At 31.9% G+C, this 13978-nt stretch overlaps 3 protein-coding genes across 3 annotated transcripts; 1 reads left to right on the top strand and 2 right to left on the bottom strand.

Moving 5' to 3' along the window:
- Positions 1-261: 261 nt before the first annotated feature.
- Positions 262-4680, bottom strand: LOC106793142 (zinc finger protein 600-like). The gene is made up of 3 exons (XM_014759825.1): positions 4218-4680; positions 1726-3294; positions 262-1595 (listed from the first exon to the last, which is right to left on the bottom strand). Exons 1-3 carry the CDS (start codon positions 4380-4382, stop codon positions 780-782), a joined length of 2550 nt encoding a protein of 849 aa, XP_014615311.1. The 5' UTR covers positions 4383-4680; the 3' UTR covers positions 262-779.
- A 347-nt stretch (positions 4681-5027) lies between these two features.
- On the top strand, positions 5028-5455 carry LOC106793078. The gene is made up of 2 exons (XM_014759690.1): positions 5028-5173; positions 5251-5455. Exons 1-2 carry the CDS (start codon positions 5084-5086, stop codon positions 5419-5421), a joined length of 261 nt encoding a protein of 86 aa, XP_014615176.1. The 5' UTR covers positions 5028-5083; the 3' UTR covers positions 5422-5455.
- A 145-nt stretch (positions 5456-5600) lies between these two features.
- LOC106793112 (protein PFC0760c-like) lies at positions 5601-12549 on the bottom strand. Its single transcript, XM_014759758.1, has 7 exons — positions 12192-12549; positions 11513-11808; positions 10436-10948; positions 6875-7155; positions 6541-6768; positions 6187-6459; positions 5601-6102 (listed from the first exon to the last, which is right to left on the bottom strand). The coding sequence occupies exons 2-7, from the start codon at positions 11802-11804 to the stop codon at positions 5953-5955; spliced, it is 1737 nt and encodes a 578-aa protein (XP_014615244.1). The 5' UTR covers positions 11805-11808; positions 12192-12549; the 3' UTR covers positions 5601-5952.
- Between the last annotated feature and the right edge of the window lie 1429 nt (positions 12550-13978).

The raw sequence follows: 13978 nt of genomic DNA, 5'->3' as shown, positions 1-13978 counted from the left end.
ATTTTGTCGTATTCGTTCTATTTTAAGGCTACATTTCATGAATTCAATGAAAATAAATAGTAACTAATATCATTGGGCCTGTTAAAAGTACTAAAAAATAAAACATTCCTCATTCGAGAAAGTTCTAATATTTTCTAATCTCCAATAAACATGTTTTATTTATGAATACGTGAATCAAAAAAATATACATTTAAATAAATAATTTATTTTAATAATAAGCCTTTTTTAATAAGTTTAAAATTAAAAATTGTCTATTTGTATTTATGCTTATGTGTATTTGTATGTGTATCTATGTACCTACAGGAAGAAAAAAAAAATATAGAAAAACCATATGTAATGCTAAAAGGAATTCTGCTTATGGTTGAACTATGTTGTTACTTTATAACATGTAATTTAAAGTATCGATGTAAGCACGGATGATTTAAAATTTGCGGTGTACGCAAGCTGAAATTCTCCAAAATTCAATATACCACATTTTGAAAATGTTAGAAAGATTTATTTCATTTTATTATGACTGGGTACGTAAACCTGAATTTCTATTAATATTTTAAAACTTGAATCTTATTTAAAGACGTTTACGAAAGTTTATTTTATTTGATCTAGTCGATAAACTTAATTTCTTAACACTTTAATAAGTCTTCGTTTCTTTTGTCAAATACTGCTGCATTCTAATGTTCTACAATCAGACTTTAATTTTTATTCACATCTTAAAAATAGATGATTCATTAGATTGATATATAATTATACAATTTTTACTAAGTATACCTCAGCAGAGTATCTTATACATTTGGATATATAGAATAATAGGAATTTTTTAACTGTTTAGAATTGACTGTACATACATTTGGATCCTCAACCGTAAATGGTTGCATAATATTTGTAGATAAGGCTTTTTGATTATGTACATTAGCAATCATGTATTGCGGAGTTGGTGTTATTTGACCAACAGTAGCATCCTCTAATAATTTTCTTTGAGAATAGATTAAAACCTGTGATGTGGGTCCACCACTTTGTGGCAATGAATTATCCATTGAAAGAGTAAAAGTTGTTGTAGAATTAGACAATTGCTGAGCTTTACATTTCTTTGTATGCGCATACAAAGAACCTGCATTGTTGTATCTTTTTGTACATATTTTACATGCATATGGTCTTTGGCCAGTATGCGTGTATGTGTGTTCATTTAAAGAAGTTAATCGTCTGAAAGACTTAGTACAAATCTGGCAGTGATATTTAGCTTCTCCCGTGTGCATCGTTATATGCCTGGCTAAAGTATTGGCACGTGCAAATGCTCTACTACAATATTGACAAATGTAAGGCTTTTCTCCGCTATGAGTCCTTGAATGTAATTGCAGATATGTGCTTTTAGTGAAAGCTCTACTGCAGATATTACATACATATGGTTTAATGCCAGTATGAGTACGCATATGAGCAACCAGTGAACCACTTTGAGCAAAACATTTGCTACAAACTTCGCACAAAAATCGCTTTTGACTATCTTTAGTACGTTTATGTCTTTCTATATGATTAGCTAAAGATTGCTGTTGAGCAAATGCTTTTGGACAGAGAGCACATTTATGTGGTCTATTATGCCTACCCTGTAAACAATTAGGTATCAAATTAATTTCAATGAGATAATTATGTAAAGAGATCTGCTTATATTTCTTATTATTAACCATATAAATATTGTAATTAACTTTCACAGGAATAATTTACTTTTGATATTACCTTCTTTCGTTCATTAGAACCATCATTAACTTTATTTTCATTATCTGTGTCATCTTCATTCTCTTCTTCAGAGTTTCCAAATATTTCATCCTTATGCTTTGATTGTTCGTGGTCTTTTAATTTATCTATTCTTGAAAAAACTTTTCCACAAGTCGAACAATTGTATTTCAAACCACTGTGAGTAGAAATATGCCTTTTAAGATTTCTTTTGGTTGCAAATAATTTTCCACATTGTGTACACTGAGGACTTTCCATTGGTAAATTATCATTATCATTGTCATCGTCGTTATCAATATCATCAATGTCGTCATTATTTCCATCGTCTGATTCATTTTGTTTTAGTACGGATTTATTTTTGATTTCATTCAATTGGGTTCCAGTTTCACTAGAAAAATCATTTAAATCTTCAGGATTGTATTCTGGATGACTTTTAGCATGTGTCAAAAAAGATTTTTGATATGTAAATTGCTTAGAACAAACTTTACATATAAATTTACAATTTTTTTTTTCAGTTTTAGTATTATCCATAGAATTATTACAATTATTATCAAGATCCTCTGCTTTGAAATGTACATCTTTATTGTCACTATTTTCTTTCTCTCTTTTCTTATTATTAAAACGTACATGATGTCTACTATTAATGTGATTCTTTAATTTAGTAATATTTGAAAATTGTTTATCACATATGTAACAAACATAACGTACTTCTGCTTTATGTTTATGTACTGTCATGTGTCTTTGTAAAGCTAAACGTGTAGTAAATGATTTAATGCATTGCGAACATTTCTGTCTTGTAGTTCTACTAATTAAAGGTTTTTCCTCATCATCACTACAATTATAGATAGGTTTTCCTTCTTCTTGAATATTAATAATTTTGGATGAACTTTCTATAAGTGTATTATAGTTTAACTTTTCTAACTCATTTTTTATTTCAAGTTTGAATATTTGTTCTTGTCTTACAATGCTTTGGTCGATGGAATTATTACTTTCTGATATATTATTTTCACGAGAAAAGTCTTCTTTAATACATTCTGTTTCTGTTATTAAATTAGACGAATGACATGTTACACTATTTATTTTATTTGTAATGGTTTCACAACTTTGAGGTAATTTTATGTTTTCTACAACTTTGTATGGTTCTTCTTGTTTATTTTCTAGTTCAATTATTGAATTGCACTTGTCATTGGAATCTATATTATCATTAATTATTTCGGAGGCGAAATCATGTTGATCATTAGGAAAACTTTGTACATCAATTTGTATAGATGGCTCATGGATATTACTACTGCACTCTCTATTACCATTATCATCATCCTCACCATCTTTATTATCATTGCCAATATTATTTGTAACTTTTCTTTGTAATATTGCATCTGCTATGATATTAGAAAAATGATCTTCTACTTTCAATTCATTTTCAATATCTTTTGCTGTACATGATCCGAGTTTCAATATTTCACGTAATTTTGTATCTGTCTTTTGTATTTGACTTCGAAAGTTGTAGGATATGTCAAGAAGTTGAGAACAATCGAAACATATTACCGATGGCAATCCATCTCCTTCTTCTACCTGTAATAAATAAAGTAATTATATTTAACAAATAAACAATGATTTTAAATATATTAGATTAAGGAAAAAGTTTTTTCGTATTTTCTAAGTGGTAATAAACTGGTAATAAAATGTGTAATGTTTAAGAACATGATGCAGTATCTGTATGTGTGGCATAAAACTAGTTCAAGCGTTTTAAATCTGGAAATTTAAATGTTAAAGATGCATCTTTCTTTGATCGACGAATCATTGGAAAAGTCGATGAAATAATGAAAAAATTTGAGCAAGACCGGGACATAAACAGTCATGATATCGGTAATGAACTAAACATCGACTACAAAATAATTTTAAACCATTTGAAAAAGACTTTATTGAAAATATGAAAAAAAACTTGTTTCATTTGTGTGTCAAAATAAGAAGAAACTTTTTCTCGATTCAATGTATATAACTAATTTGTCTTCTACCTGCCCAAAGTTGCTTTAATCTTCTATATATGTATTATATACACGTAAAATATATTTAAAAAGGAATTAATGTCTTCAATGTAAAACAATAAATACATAAGACTTAAAGAATACATTATTCTGGTATAAATATTTTATTGTTCCATCATTTTAAATTAAAAACTAATCAATCTCTTATGGATTTAATAACTGTAAAAATATAAATAAAGTAATACAATTTTAATTGAGTACACACAAGCCTCGTACTCATTTACGAAAGGACGCACACAAACAAACACACATCAAATAAAGAAAAGATAGAATTAAAAGACCTTATCTATATATTAGCGGTTTAAATTTAACTGTCTAATGATTTCATATAAAACTTTAAATTTTAACCTCTTTTTGAAATTTACAAAAAAGATGTATAAAAGTAAAAATAAACGAAGGTAATTTTAGAATAGATCAACATATTTAAATTAACGATGCAACGATTCTAACCTGCACACCAGCAATTGCCATTAGTTTCTGAGAAAAACCTTTGTTGTTTGGAAACAGTTGACATGTTTCGTTAGACTTTTGTAAACAGATTCGACAATCTTCGTTTACATTAATTCGTGCATCTTCAAAGTTTTTAATGTCTCTCCCATCATCCGACAATTCCATTTCTTTGAACAAAACACTGCTGCGGCGTAAAACCCTTGTCGAGCACCATTCGTTAATAAGAAATAAAGTTCGATATACAATGAAACACGTATCACTAACTCGAAGTTTTGAATTGTATATATCAAAGATTGAAACAAATCCTCTTATTGAGAAATTTTGTAACACATAATTTTAATTAGCATAATTATTTTGGAAATAAATACATAAATAAATAACGTGATCATTGATATCTTTTGGCAATGTTTCCATGAATAACATTTTATCTTTCTTAACATACGACGCTAATGAAAATACTATTTTTATTTTATTTTATTTTTTTCATTACAAACTCGTTCATTGATAACGTACAACCGATAGAAGGACAACATTCTTTGTAATTCGAAATAACGCGCGTTCAATTAACTACACGGGAAATTACGAAATCGACTGTCAAATCTATGTCATTTCATGACCATGGAAGTTTATAATTTTATGTTGATTAACAGAAAATTTATTAATTTAAGATAAATAAACAAATAATGATGAAAGAGAAATTAAATAAAAATTTGAGAGGACTAAATAAATCTAATGAAATTTTTTATAACGAGCTTCGAACAATTGTTTCTCTCCAAATACCCGAATTTAAATGGCGGGAAATATTTGAAGAAGAAAATCATTCTTTCATTGTGAATTCTATTTTAAAGGAAATCATTTCTTCAACGATGGAAATAATTTACGACGTATACCTTGAAAAAACTGTTTACTCATTTGTTGTTCATTGTTCTCATATAGCTTGGCTTCAATTATTTGATGTAAATATAAACATTTTTATGTTAAAGATAAATTAATGAAAAATGAAGTTTTTAACTTATTTATATTTTTTCTTTAGGCAATGGATTTACAATATGATTTAGGTGAGGATCCTGCATCAATTAAAAAATATTGGATGGGAGACAAAGAACATAAACCATCACCGATCGATTTGTTATGTTTTAAAAATGTCGAAATACGTAAGAAATGCGAAACATGTTCATACCCTGAAAACTGCCAGAAATCATAGAACTAATATACGTAAATAGAAGAGAAATTAACAAGTTCACACTTAATATTTTATTTGATTTAATGCACAATTTAATTTATTAATTAAGTTTTATTTTCGTCTACTATTTTTTATTTCTTTGCGTAAACATATTTTTTCCGGAATAGTTTTTGTAATATTTAAAATAATTGCAATCTTAAATATTGGCACTATTTAAAATAAATAATATAAATAAATAAATAAGTACACACATATATAGACGTTAGAAAATAAATGTTGATCCAAAATGAAATCATATTACTTATACTTTCTTTTTGTCATTTTTTCAAAAAAATAATAACTTCTTTGAAAATATACTTTGTTTTTTTTCTGTTAAGTAAGAGTATAGAAAGAATAAGCAAATAATTCTTCATTGATTTGAATCGGTTAAGTCGTGATTCAAAAACAAAGAGCGTGTACCACAAAATGGAGTAACGCAAAATGACGAATTGAATCCATTGTTATGGCACTTATATATATAATGATTTCATTTGGATCAGGTACGAAAACAATTTAAGCAGCAAGTGCTGGGACAGGTGGAGGTCGTAACATCGACCTTGTAGCTGTTAAAAGTTTTTGAGATACTAAATGAGCAATATGTGACGATCTTTTCCAAACGAATTCTCTTGTTCTATCATGATCGTCCGCACTTTCAACGCGAACCTAATTAAGAATAAAATTATTGGCATTAATTACACTAAGTTTTGTTTTTATATGTATCATTATTAAATGAATTTAAATATTAACCTGTTTGGGTTGTAAAACACGAATAGAATGCAACGTGGCAGCACCTCCGTGCATCACACGAAGACTTAATTTGCCAGACATTCCTGCTGTGGTAGCAGTTGCACTTCTAAGTTCTTTCTTTGCAGCTCTACCAAACTCTTTTTCGACTTTGAGTATTAAAGGTCCCAAAGTGAATTTTGTTTTGATTGTTGTATGATCACTCATCATATTTACAGAAACATCTCCTGATCTTTGAAGCGAAGCGAGCCCGTATAAAATCGCTCTTGCTTTAGCCTAAATTATGACGCAATTTTGATATTATTATGATCCTTATTGACGAACAAGTAGGTTGAACAAATTTTTAAAAATACTTACCTTACTTTTGTTACTACTGTTTGTTGAATTTTTTGTTTTGTTTCGATTTTTCGTTTTATTACGATTAGATTTTTTATTTTGCGAATTAGATGATTTTCTTTTGCCATTTCTCATCCGACTTTGTACAATGGCAGTGTTATATGATTCAAGAGTTGACATAGTTGTTGGTTGTTCTATATCCGTTAAAGTTGTAGCTATAGGTGAGTTTTTGTGAGAATCTGTCATTTTCTGAGTAGAAGATAAATTTAATCAATTTTATATAAACATAGTTATTCTCAAAGAAATAAAAAATAAAAATAGAACTGAAAGTTTTTATTAAAGACAAAGACGATACCTGTACGTCATTCGACTCTTCGTTGTTTATATTTTCGGAGATATGCATGATTGATCCAGAAGCACTCTTCTTCGAACCATTTTTATTCTTCTTAGTTTTGGATTTGTTTTTCTTTTTATTCGACTTCGAGTTCAAGTTCGTGTTAGTTAATTTGACCRTTACCGGATCATAATTAGTGCGTAAAATTTTATTAATTCTTTCGAGGATGTTGTCCACAAAGTGATTGTATTTCGCGACATAGATGGCTGGTACATAGCTGCTGGGTTCCGACTCCAAATCATCTAAAATTTTGTGTGAAAAATATTTTCTTTACTTATTTGAAATAAAAAGAAACAATCTGAATGTTTTATCACACAATTTCACATTATAATACTTCGGTCATAATTTCGTCTAATCCTGTTACGTATTCAACAAAAGTATATTCAATCATATACAAAATGTTTACACTGAAATATAATGAAATCATAAGAGTTAAGGTCGATGGAGAATAGTGGAAGAATTTAGTGGAATGCGGACGTTGTTAGAAGTATTGAGAGGGTGGCCTTGACTGTACTTTTATGAGGTCATCTTTCCGGAGTATTTCTAGAGGTCATTGACCAGAAAAGAGGCATATCCGCCGAATGCATTGCGAGAACGCGCTTCTACCAGGCTTGCTTTTTAATGAAGGGAAACCGTCAGCACATTCTCTTCTAGCTACCTTGGAAGGAAGTGACGGTGACGATCGAAGCCTACTTCGAAGTGAGCATCGTTGAATCGTCGATGGGTATAACGGTAAATCGGAGTCCTTCGGGGAGACCAAACTGGTCTCCCTTCTTTCATCTCACCTATCGACCTATCTACTCGCGACAGTGTGTACTCGTCCGTCTTTCTTGTGCCCGCTTAAAAACTCTCCCCGGTCGTTGCACCTACATAAAGTCACTTTCTTCGACCTCGTCGTAACGAAGAGATCAAGATTAAAGAAAAATTCGACGAGGCCCCATTTATTCAAGGCCGTCTTAAATTCAAACGTTCTTACGTATTACATTCTAACATTGACGTAGTTATTCATCAGTGACCTTCTTTTTACCCCTCAATTCCTCGAGATCATGCAACACCTCAACGATGTGAGATGTAGGTACGTAATTTGTAAAGATCCATCAAAACGTCCATTTGATTATTAACGATCATCCGCGTTAATCTTTAGCGTCTTATTCTCCTTTTGTATTACTCGTTAACGATAATTATGATAAGTTACATTGCTAGTGATATTAACTTTCGAGATATATCCGATTAAACCAAATAATATTGATGTAACCATTTCTCTCACGATAAACGTACACGCATACGATATAAATAATCTTTTTCTCCATTCGAGAAAGAAACGAATAAGTAGCACAAATATGGCGACGAGGAAGCCGCGACGAGGTGTGGGTCAGGGTCGTAATCAGACAATCGTGTGTCTTGGTAGAGAGTGTTATACTCCGGGTCACTGACCCGATTCTCTTTTGGGTCATCGGGCTGCTTCGTGAAAGTTGGAAAAAAATTTCAATATGGTCACACCTTTGTTATACTCAGTTTCGGAATCACGTAGAAAGTTAATTGGTGAACCCGATAACTGGTCGTGAATCTTTGATACTTTTAGTACGTTAACATTTTCCTATTGACTACATTTGCTTGCGTTTTAGACGAATTTGCTAGTTCCAGTTCATTAAGCTTGCTACTTGTTATGAATCGAGAGAGAATTTAGCTGTTAAATTAATTGTAAAATTTACATTCGAAGATGCGTCATTAATAGGAGTAATTAATAATATCTAATGTGTAATTTTCTATTCATGTTTAAAAAAGAAAGACAAAAATTATTATAAAGCAATAATTTCAAGCAACAATCCAGTCACCCACTACAATACTACTACATAAGCAATATAATTTTTAAAAGAATACTGAATTTTTGTATACATGCAAAAGGGCAAGCATAGATTTTCGGCAATTTAAATTAGAATTATAAGGATTTATATAAATTAAATGAAAGCGATGGTTCGACACGTCACGTAATATAATGGCATTGCTTTAATACGCTCAGAAAGATGTTCGAAAATGAACATATTTCTTGATTTCATAAAGAAAGGATTATTCCTTATTATTAAATTGTTTTAAATGCGGATGGCAGTGAAGAAATAAAAGGTGGGACACACAATTTTGTAAAAATAATAAATTATCGTGTATTTTGCTATTTAGAATTGAACAATATTTCTTACTACAGAAACTTAGTTTGATTATGAATTATTATAATCATATATATGCTTGCATTATTGAATAGAAGATACCATCATTGATTTCACTTTTTTTTTTATGAATCTATTTTTAATCATTGATAAATACTTAAACAATAGTAAAAAACAACAATTCTCTTGTTGTTACATTCTTTTTCATGATATATGGCGATATTGTTTTCTCTCCAATCCAGATTAATGGCATCATTGAATCGCTGTCCCTCTTCTTCACAATCTCATTTGTAAATATATTTATAAGTCAATTGATCTATGAAAAATATCAAACAAGTACGTGACGTGACGTCACCAATGCAAAGTATTTCAACCCTATTCATTTCAGTTCTGAATGAATTTTTTTGTTTATCTTTAGCGTAATATATTTCACGATTCGATAATGACTAATGACTAATAAACACACATTTACCATGAGTAATGAATTTAAGTAATTCGTATGGTCGTAAAAAACCTGATTTAGGTCCTGAGAAATGTGCATTAAAATGACAAGCGTGAAATTCAAGGGCGCCTCCACCTTTTTGTTGGTCTCATATTACTGCAAGAAACTACGCAGAAAGCGCTTTTACGACCTTAAAAAATATTGGTATTTATTTACATATTAATCATTTAAATTCTTTCTCCCAGTACCCACTACGTTGGAATTTTTAAAAAGCCATAAATAAACAACGATATTCTAAAGAAGTTTTCACTTCAAAAAAAGGAAAGAAAAGGCATAAAATAACAGAGAACAAGCGAGTATCATGACGCTTAACAAGCGAATGATTTCGAGAAAAATATTTTATGAACGATAAATAAAAATAAATACTACTCCTAAAAGTGTTTCTAACGTATTTTATCGAAGCAAGAATAACAGATAATTTATAATCGTGATATGAACCGGTTCGTGAAAAGTTCGGAGCATTTCAACGATATTTCTCTTCGAATGAGAACTAAATGACTTTGTTTCGTTAATTTCGATTTATCGAGAAAACCGGATATACCGAGACACATTTGTGTGAGTCATGTTTCCCATTTGCCATTACAAAATCGCTCATTTTCCTCGCGTCATTTTAAACGCTCCTCGAAATGGTCGAAGAAGAAGATGGAGAAGACAAGTTGGATGATTCGTAACGTCTTGATGGGTGAGAGATGGTAGAGGATGAAGTTGTTGAAGGAATAATAGAGGATGAGGAAGAGGAAGCATTAGACGATGAGGAAGACGAGCGAGCCGAAAAAGAAGATGCTACAGGTCGTTTGCGCGATAAGCGTGCACTCTTGTGTCTGCTAATGTGTTTCTTGGTCTTGCCCTTGAACTCACGTGCATGTCTGGCGCTGGTGATGTCCGCAATGGCATCCTCGTCGTCGTCGTCGTCATCGTCGTCGTCATCTTCATCGTCTTCGTCGTCTTCGTCGTCGTCGTCTTCCGTTATATCGAGGTCGACGTCGTCGTCATCATCGTCGTCGTCGTCATCGTCGTCGTCGTCACCCTGTGCCGTTGCAGCTTGAGAATTAGCTGGCTGGACGACAGGATTCACAATAGAGTCTGCACCTTCAAGTCCAGATTCTTGGCTAACAGCTTGACCTTCTGGCACAATGTCCGCAGTTTCATCAACTTCATCGTAAGCGTCTCCGTCGGCTGATGTGGGTTCACTCCCAATGGCTGCTTCCTCAGCTGTATTATCTGCGGATGCTGCAGCAGCATTCAAATCAGCTTGAACTGCCGCTGGTAGTGATTGTGCTGGTGCTGACTGTATCGGTGAGGCTGCTACAGGTGTTACTTGTGAAGCCGGTTGACTTACTTCCTCATCATCATCATCATCATCTTCCTCGCCTACGATTAAACAAGTTTTCTTAACCTCATAAATTACATCAGATAAGAAAAATATAAATAGTCGACCTACATGCGATAATCACGCGTATTTTTGTCTCAAAAAAAATGATTATTTTATCTAGAAAACATCTATATATAACATTATTCAATTACACGAACTGCAAAAAAACTGGTGCAACTGTCGTACGATCGAAATTCGAACGTGCTTGCGCTTCCTAATAACAACTTCTCGAATGTAGGTCGATGAGAAAAAAAGTAGCGCATAGAAATTCTTTCTGAGTTGAGATCGCCGTCGATGTATGTTAATTCAGGCAAGTTCGATGCGCCTCGTACCGTTACTATTGATGTGAGCCGTGAACACTCGACAGACTCCATCGAGCATGCTATTCCGCGTGAGTTTCTGATGTTTGTGTAACGGTGAAGTTTCTTTTACGATTTTTACCATCATTCCAGTACAGGATTTTAGATCAAATCAGATTATTTAGTAAATATCAGAAATATTATTAAGTGCTATTCTTATTTTTTCATCTTGAAAAATTTAATAGATGGTTCGTTTTATTTTACCTCCTAAAATGTCTTCGATGAAACGCTCCAAGTAATCGTCATCATCGTCGTCGTCATCATCTTCGTCGTCATCGTCGTCATCGTCATCTCCTGTAATATCTAAATCGACGTCGTCATCGTCGTCGTCGTCGTCATCATCATCATCTGTAGCTACCGGTGGTACTTGTGCTTGTCTTCCTGAGACAAGAGTATTCGAAATCGATGCTTTGCTATCGCTGATTTTCGGCACTGGTGATGCCAATGCTCCTATGGCAAGACAGCATAGCAATGCAAGCACTGCCACTAGTTTCATTATTCTGAAAAAAAATCATAGATTACTATACATTAATAAACATCTGACTCTCATTGACAAAGAATGTATCTTCGCACGATAATTACACACGAAATTAAAATGGATAACCGAATAATGGCATCGTCGTTGTTGTAATATTACATCCAACAAAATTGAATTATACGATTAATAATATATACTCTATTATAAAATTTAATAATATTATTCACAAAGATCAAGTATATACGTTGTTTCACTTTATTTGACGGTGCACACAATATCACTTGATTCAAACCACCCCCAAAAAACTTTGCCTTTCGTATATCTTTGATGTTGTTTCTTATCATCGCCCGATCGAAGTAATTTCCAGGATAATTATACAGAACTGCTTTATTCCGTTGGACTCACCTCTCTTTTCTTATTTAATTTCTCTTTCACTCTCCCTTCTAGTCCACCTTTTCAACTTCCTCTATGTGGAAGCCGTGAACGTCGCGTGTGCGGATGATCGTCCCGATCAATGACACGTGTGATCTACCGCACGACTCGTAGAGAGTATTGAAACAGACGAGATACTGTGGTTCGACCCTTTTATACTAACTTGTGCCTCCACCTCTTTCGTTCTCCTTCTTCGTCCTCCTTCTTGGTGGTGCCTCCTTCGGGTGCTTAGTATTATATTCCATCGTCTTTTTCACGCACTCCATTATGTTTTCTCTCTTCCTTGAGAGAATGTATTGTATTTCGAAAGCGAGATTTATTCAAAGGGAAAACAAATTCTACGACGATATAATAAAATTAATTAATTGACTATTATCTCGTACCGTTATCCTGTTATTTTTTCTTCTTTCTCCATGTATACCTTATTGTTAGATTCTTCATCTCGTTTTCTTAAATTGTTACGTTTGTAATTTGTGTTGACTGAAAATGATATAAAATTATTTATATGAAATAAAGATATATATTGCAAAGGCTATGTATACAATTTTTCATCAATTATACATATATATATACATATTATATATGTATTATTTTTCATTGAGATAAATAAATAAGAAACGAAATGAGAATAGATACAAGTATTTCTTCTTCGTATTTCAATAAATCCTAGAATTTAAATAAAACAAAATTTGAACGTTCTGGAGAATTACTAATGAAAGCAATCCGTGAGAGTTCGAGTTAGCAGCTAACTGTAAATATCAAGCAGCTTCCTCGATAGATCATACAACTCGTATCCGTTGTTTTCAATACTCGAACATTAGATTTTCTAGATAAATTTAATAATCTAGATCCGATTGATCTCATCATCATTTATTATATTTACAATTAACAAAAAAATATGATACTTTTTAAATAATTGAAATAATATTTTAAAAATAAAATAGCCAAAATTAATTTTACTCGTTAAAATTATTCAAATAATTGAAGTGTTTTCGTATATTAAATTTTATTTACACACGAATTAATCTTCTTAATTAATAAGCTATACAAGTAATAAATTAATCGACCTTAGAAAACCTGGTCATTAAAAAGATGTCGGAAAAGAGATTAGAAAGTAGATCTAAATCGTGTATAATAAAATCCTTAATGTATAGAGTAGGAAACAAGTGCAATTAGTAGTGTTCTATCAATGATATGATAGTACAGCTTCTTGCACGAATCGCGGATTCTAAGGATCATCAGGTTTGGTCGTCTCAACTCTCCATTAGACTGGAATATGGAATTCGGTGTCATACCAAGCGTGGAAGTAGTCCACGGCTTCGTAAATTAGTAATCAGGATATGTACCAGAGGCCGACGAACACGTTTTCGTATACATGCAAGGAAGATAGACACGTGCGCGAAGAGAGAATGTGCCGTAAGAGAGAGAGAGAGAGAGGGAAAGAAAAAAGAAAGAGTGGGGCAACAAGGAGTATGAGAGAAAAAAGAAATAGAAAGAAATAAAGGGGATACAGGTAGATCGGTAGTGGAAATGACGGCGAAATTATCGAAGAGCGTGTGCTGTGAAATTCTCACTTGTATTCTTAGGTGTATCGAATACCTTGACAACGTCATTCATTATTCATTCAATGAATAACTACACAATGTCCTGGAATTGGACTAATCGATACTTTAGAACTTCATTTTTACCAGATACAAATTTTGTTGTTTCCTTAACATTTCATTCGCTCCAAGATTAAATTTTCTTATTTATGAATATGT

This window comes from Polistes canadensis, unplaced genomic scaffold (genome assembly GCF_001313835.1).
Source record: "Polistes canadensis isolate GaletaPanama2010 unplaced genomic scaffold, ASM131383v1 scaffold_11, whole genome shotgun sequence".
NCBI lineage: Eukaryota > Metazoa > Arthropoda > Insecta > Hymenoptera > Vespidae > Polistes > Polistes canadensis.
Note: the sequence above shows the minus strand (reverse complement) of the source record. Positions and strands in the feature narration are given on the sequence as shown.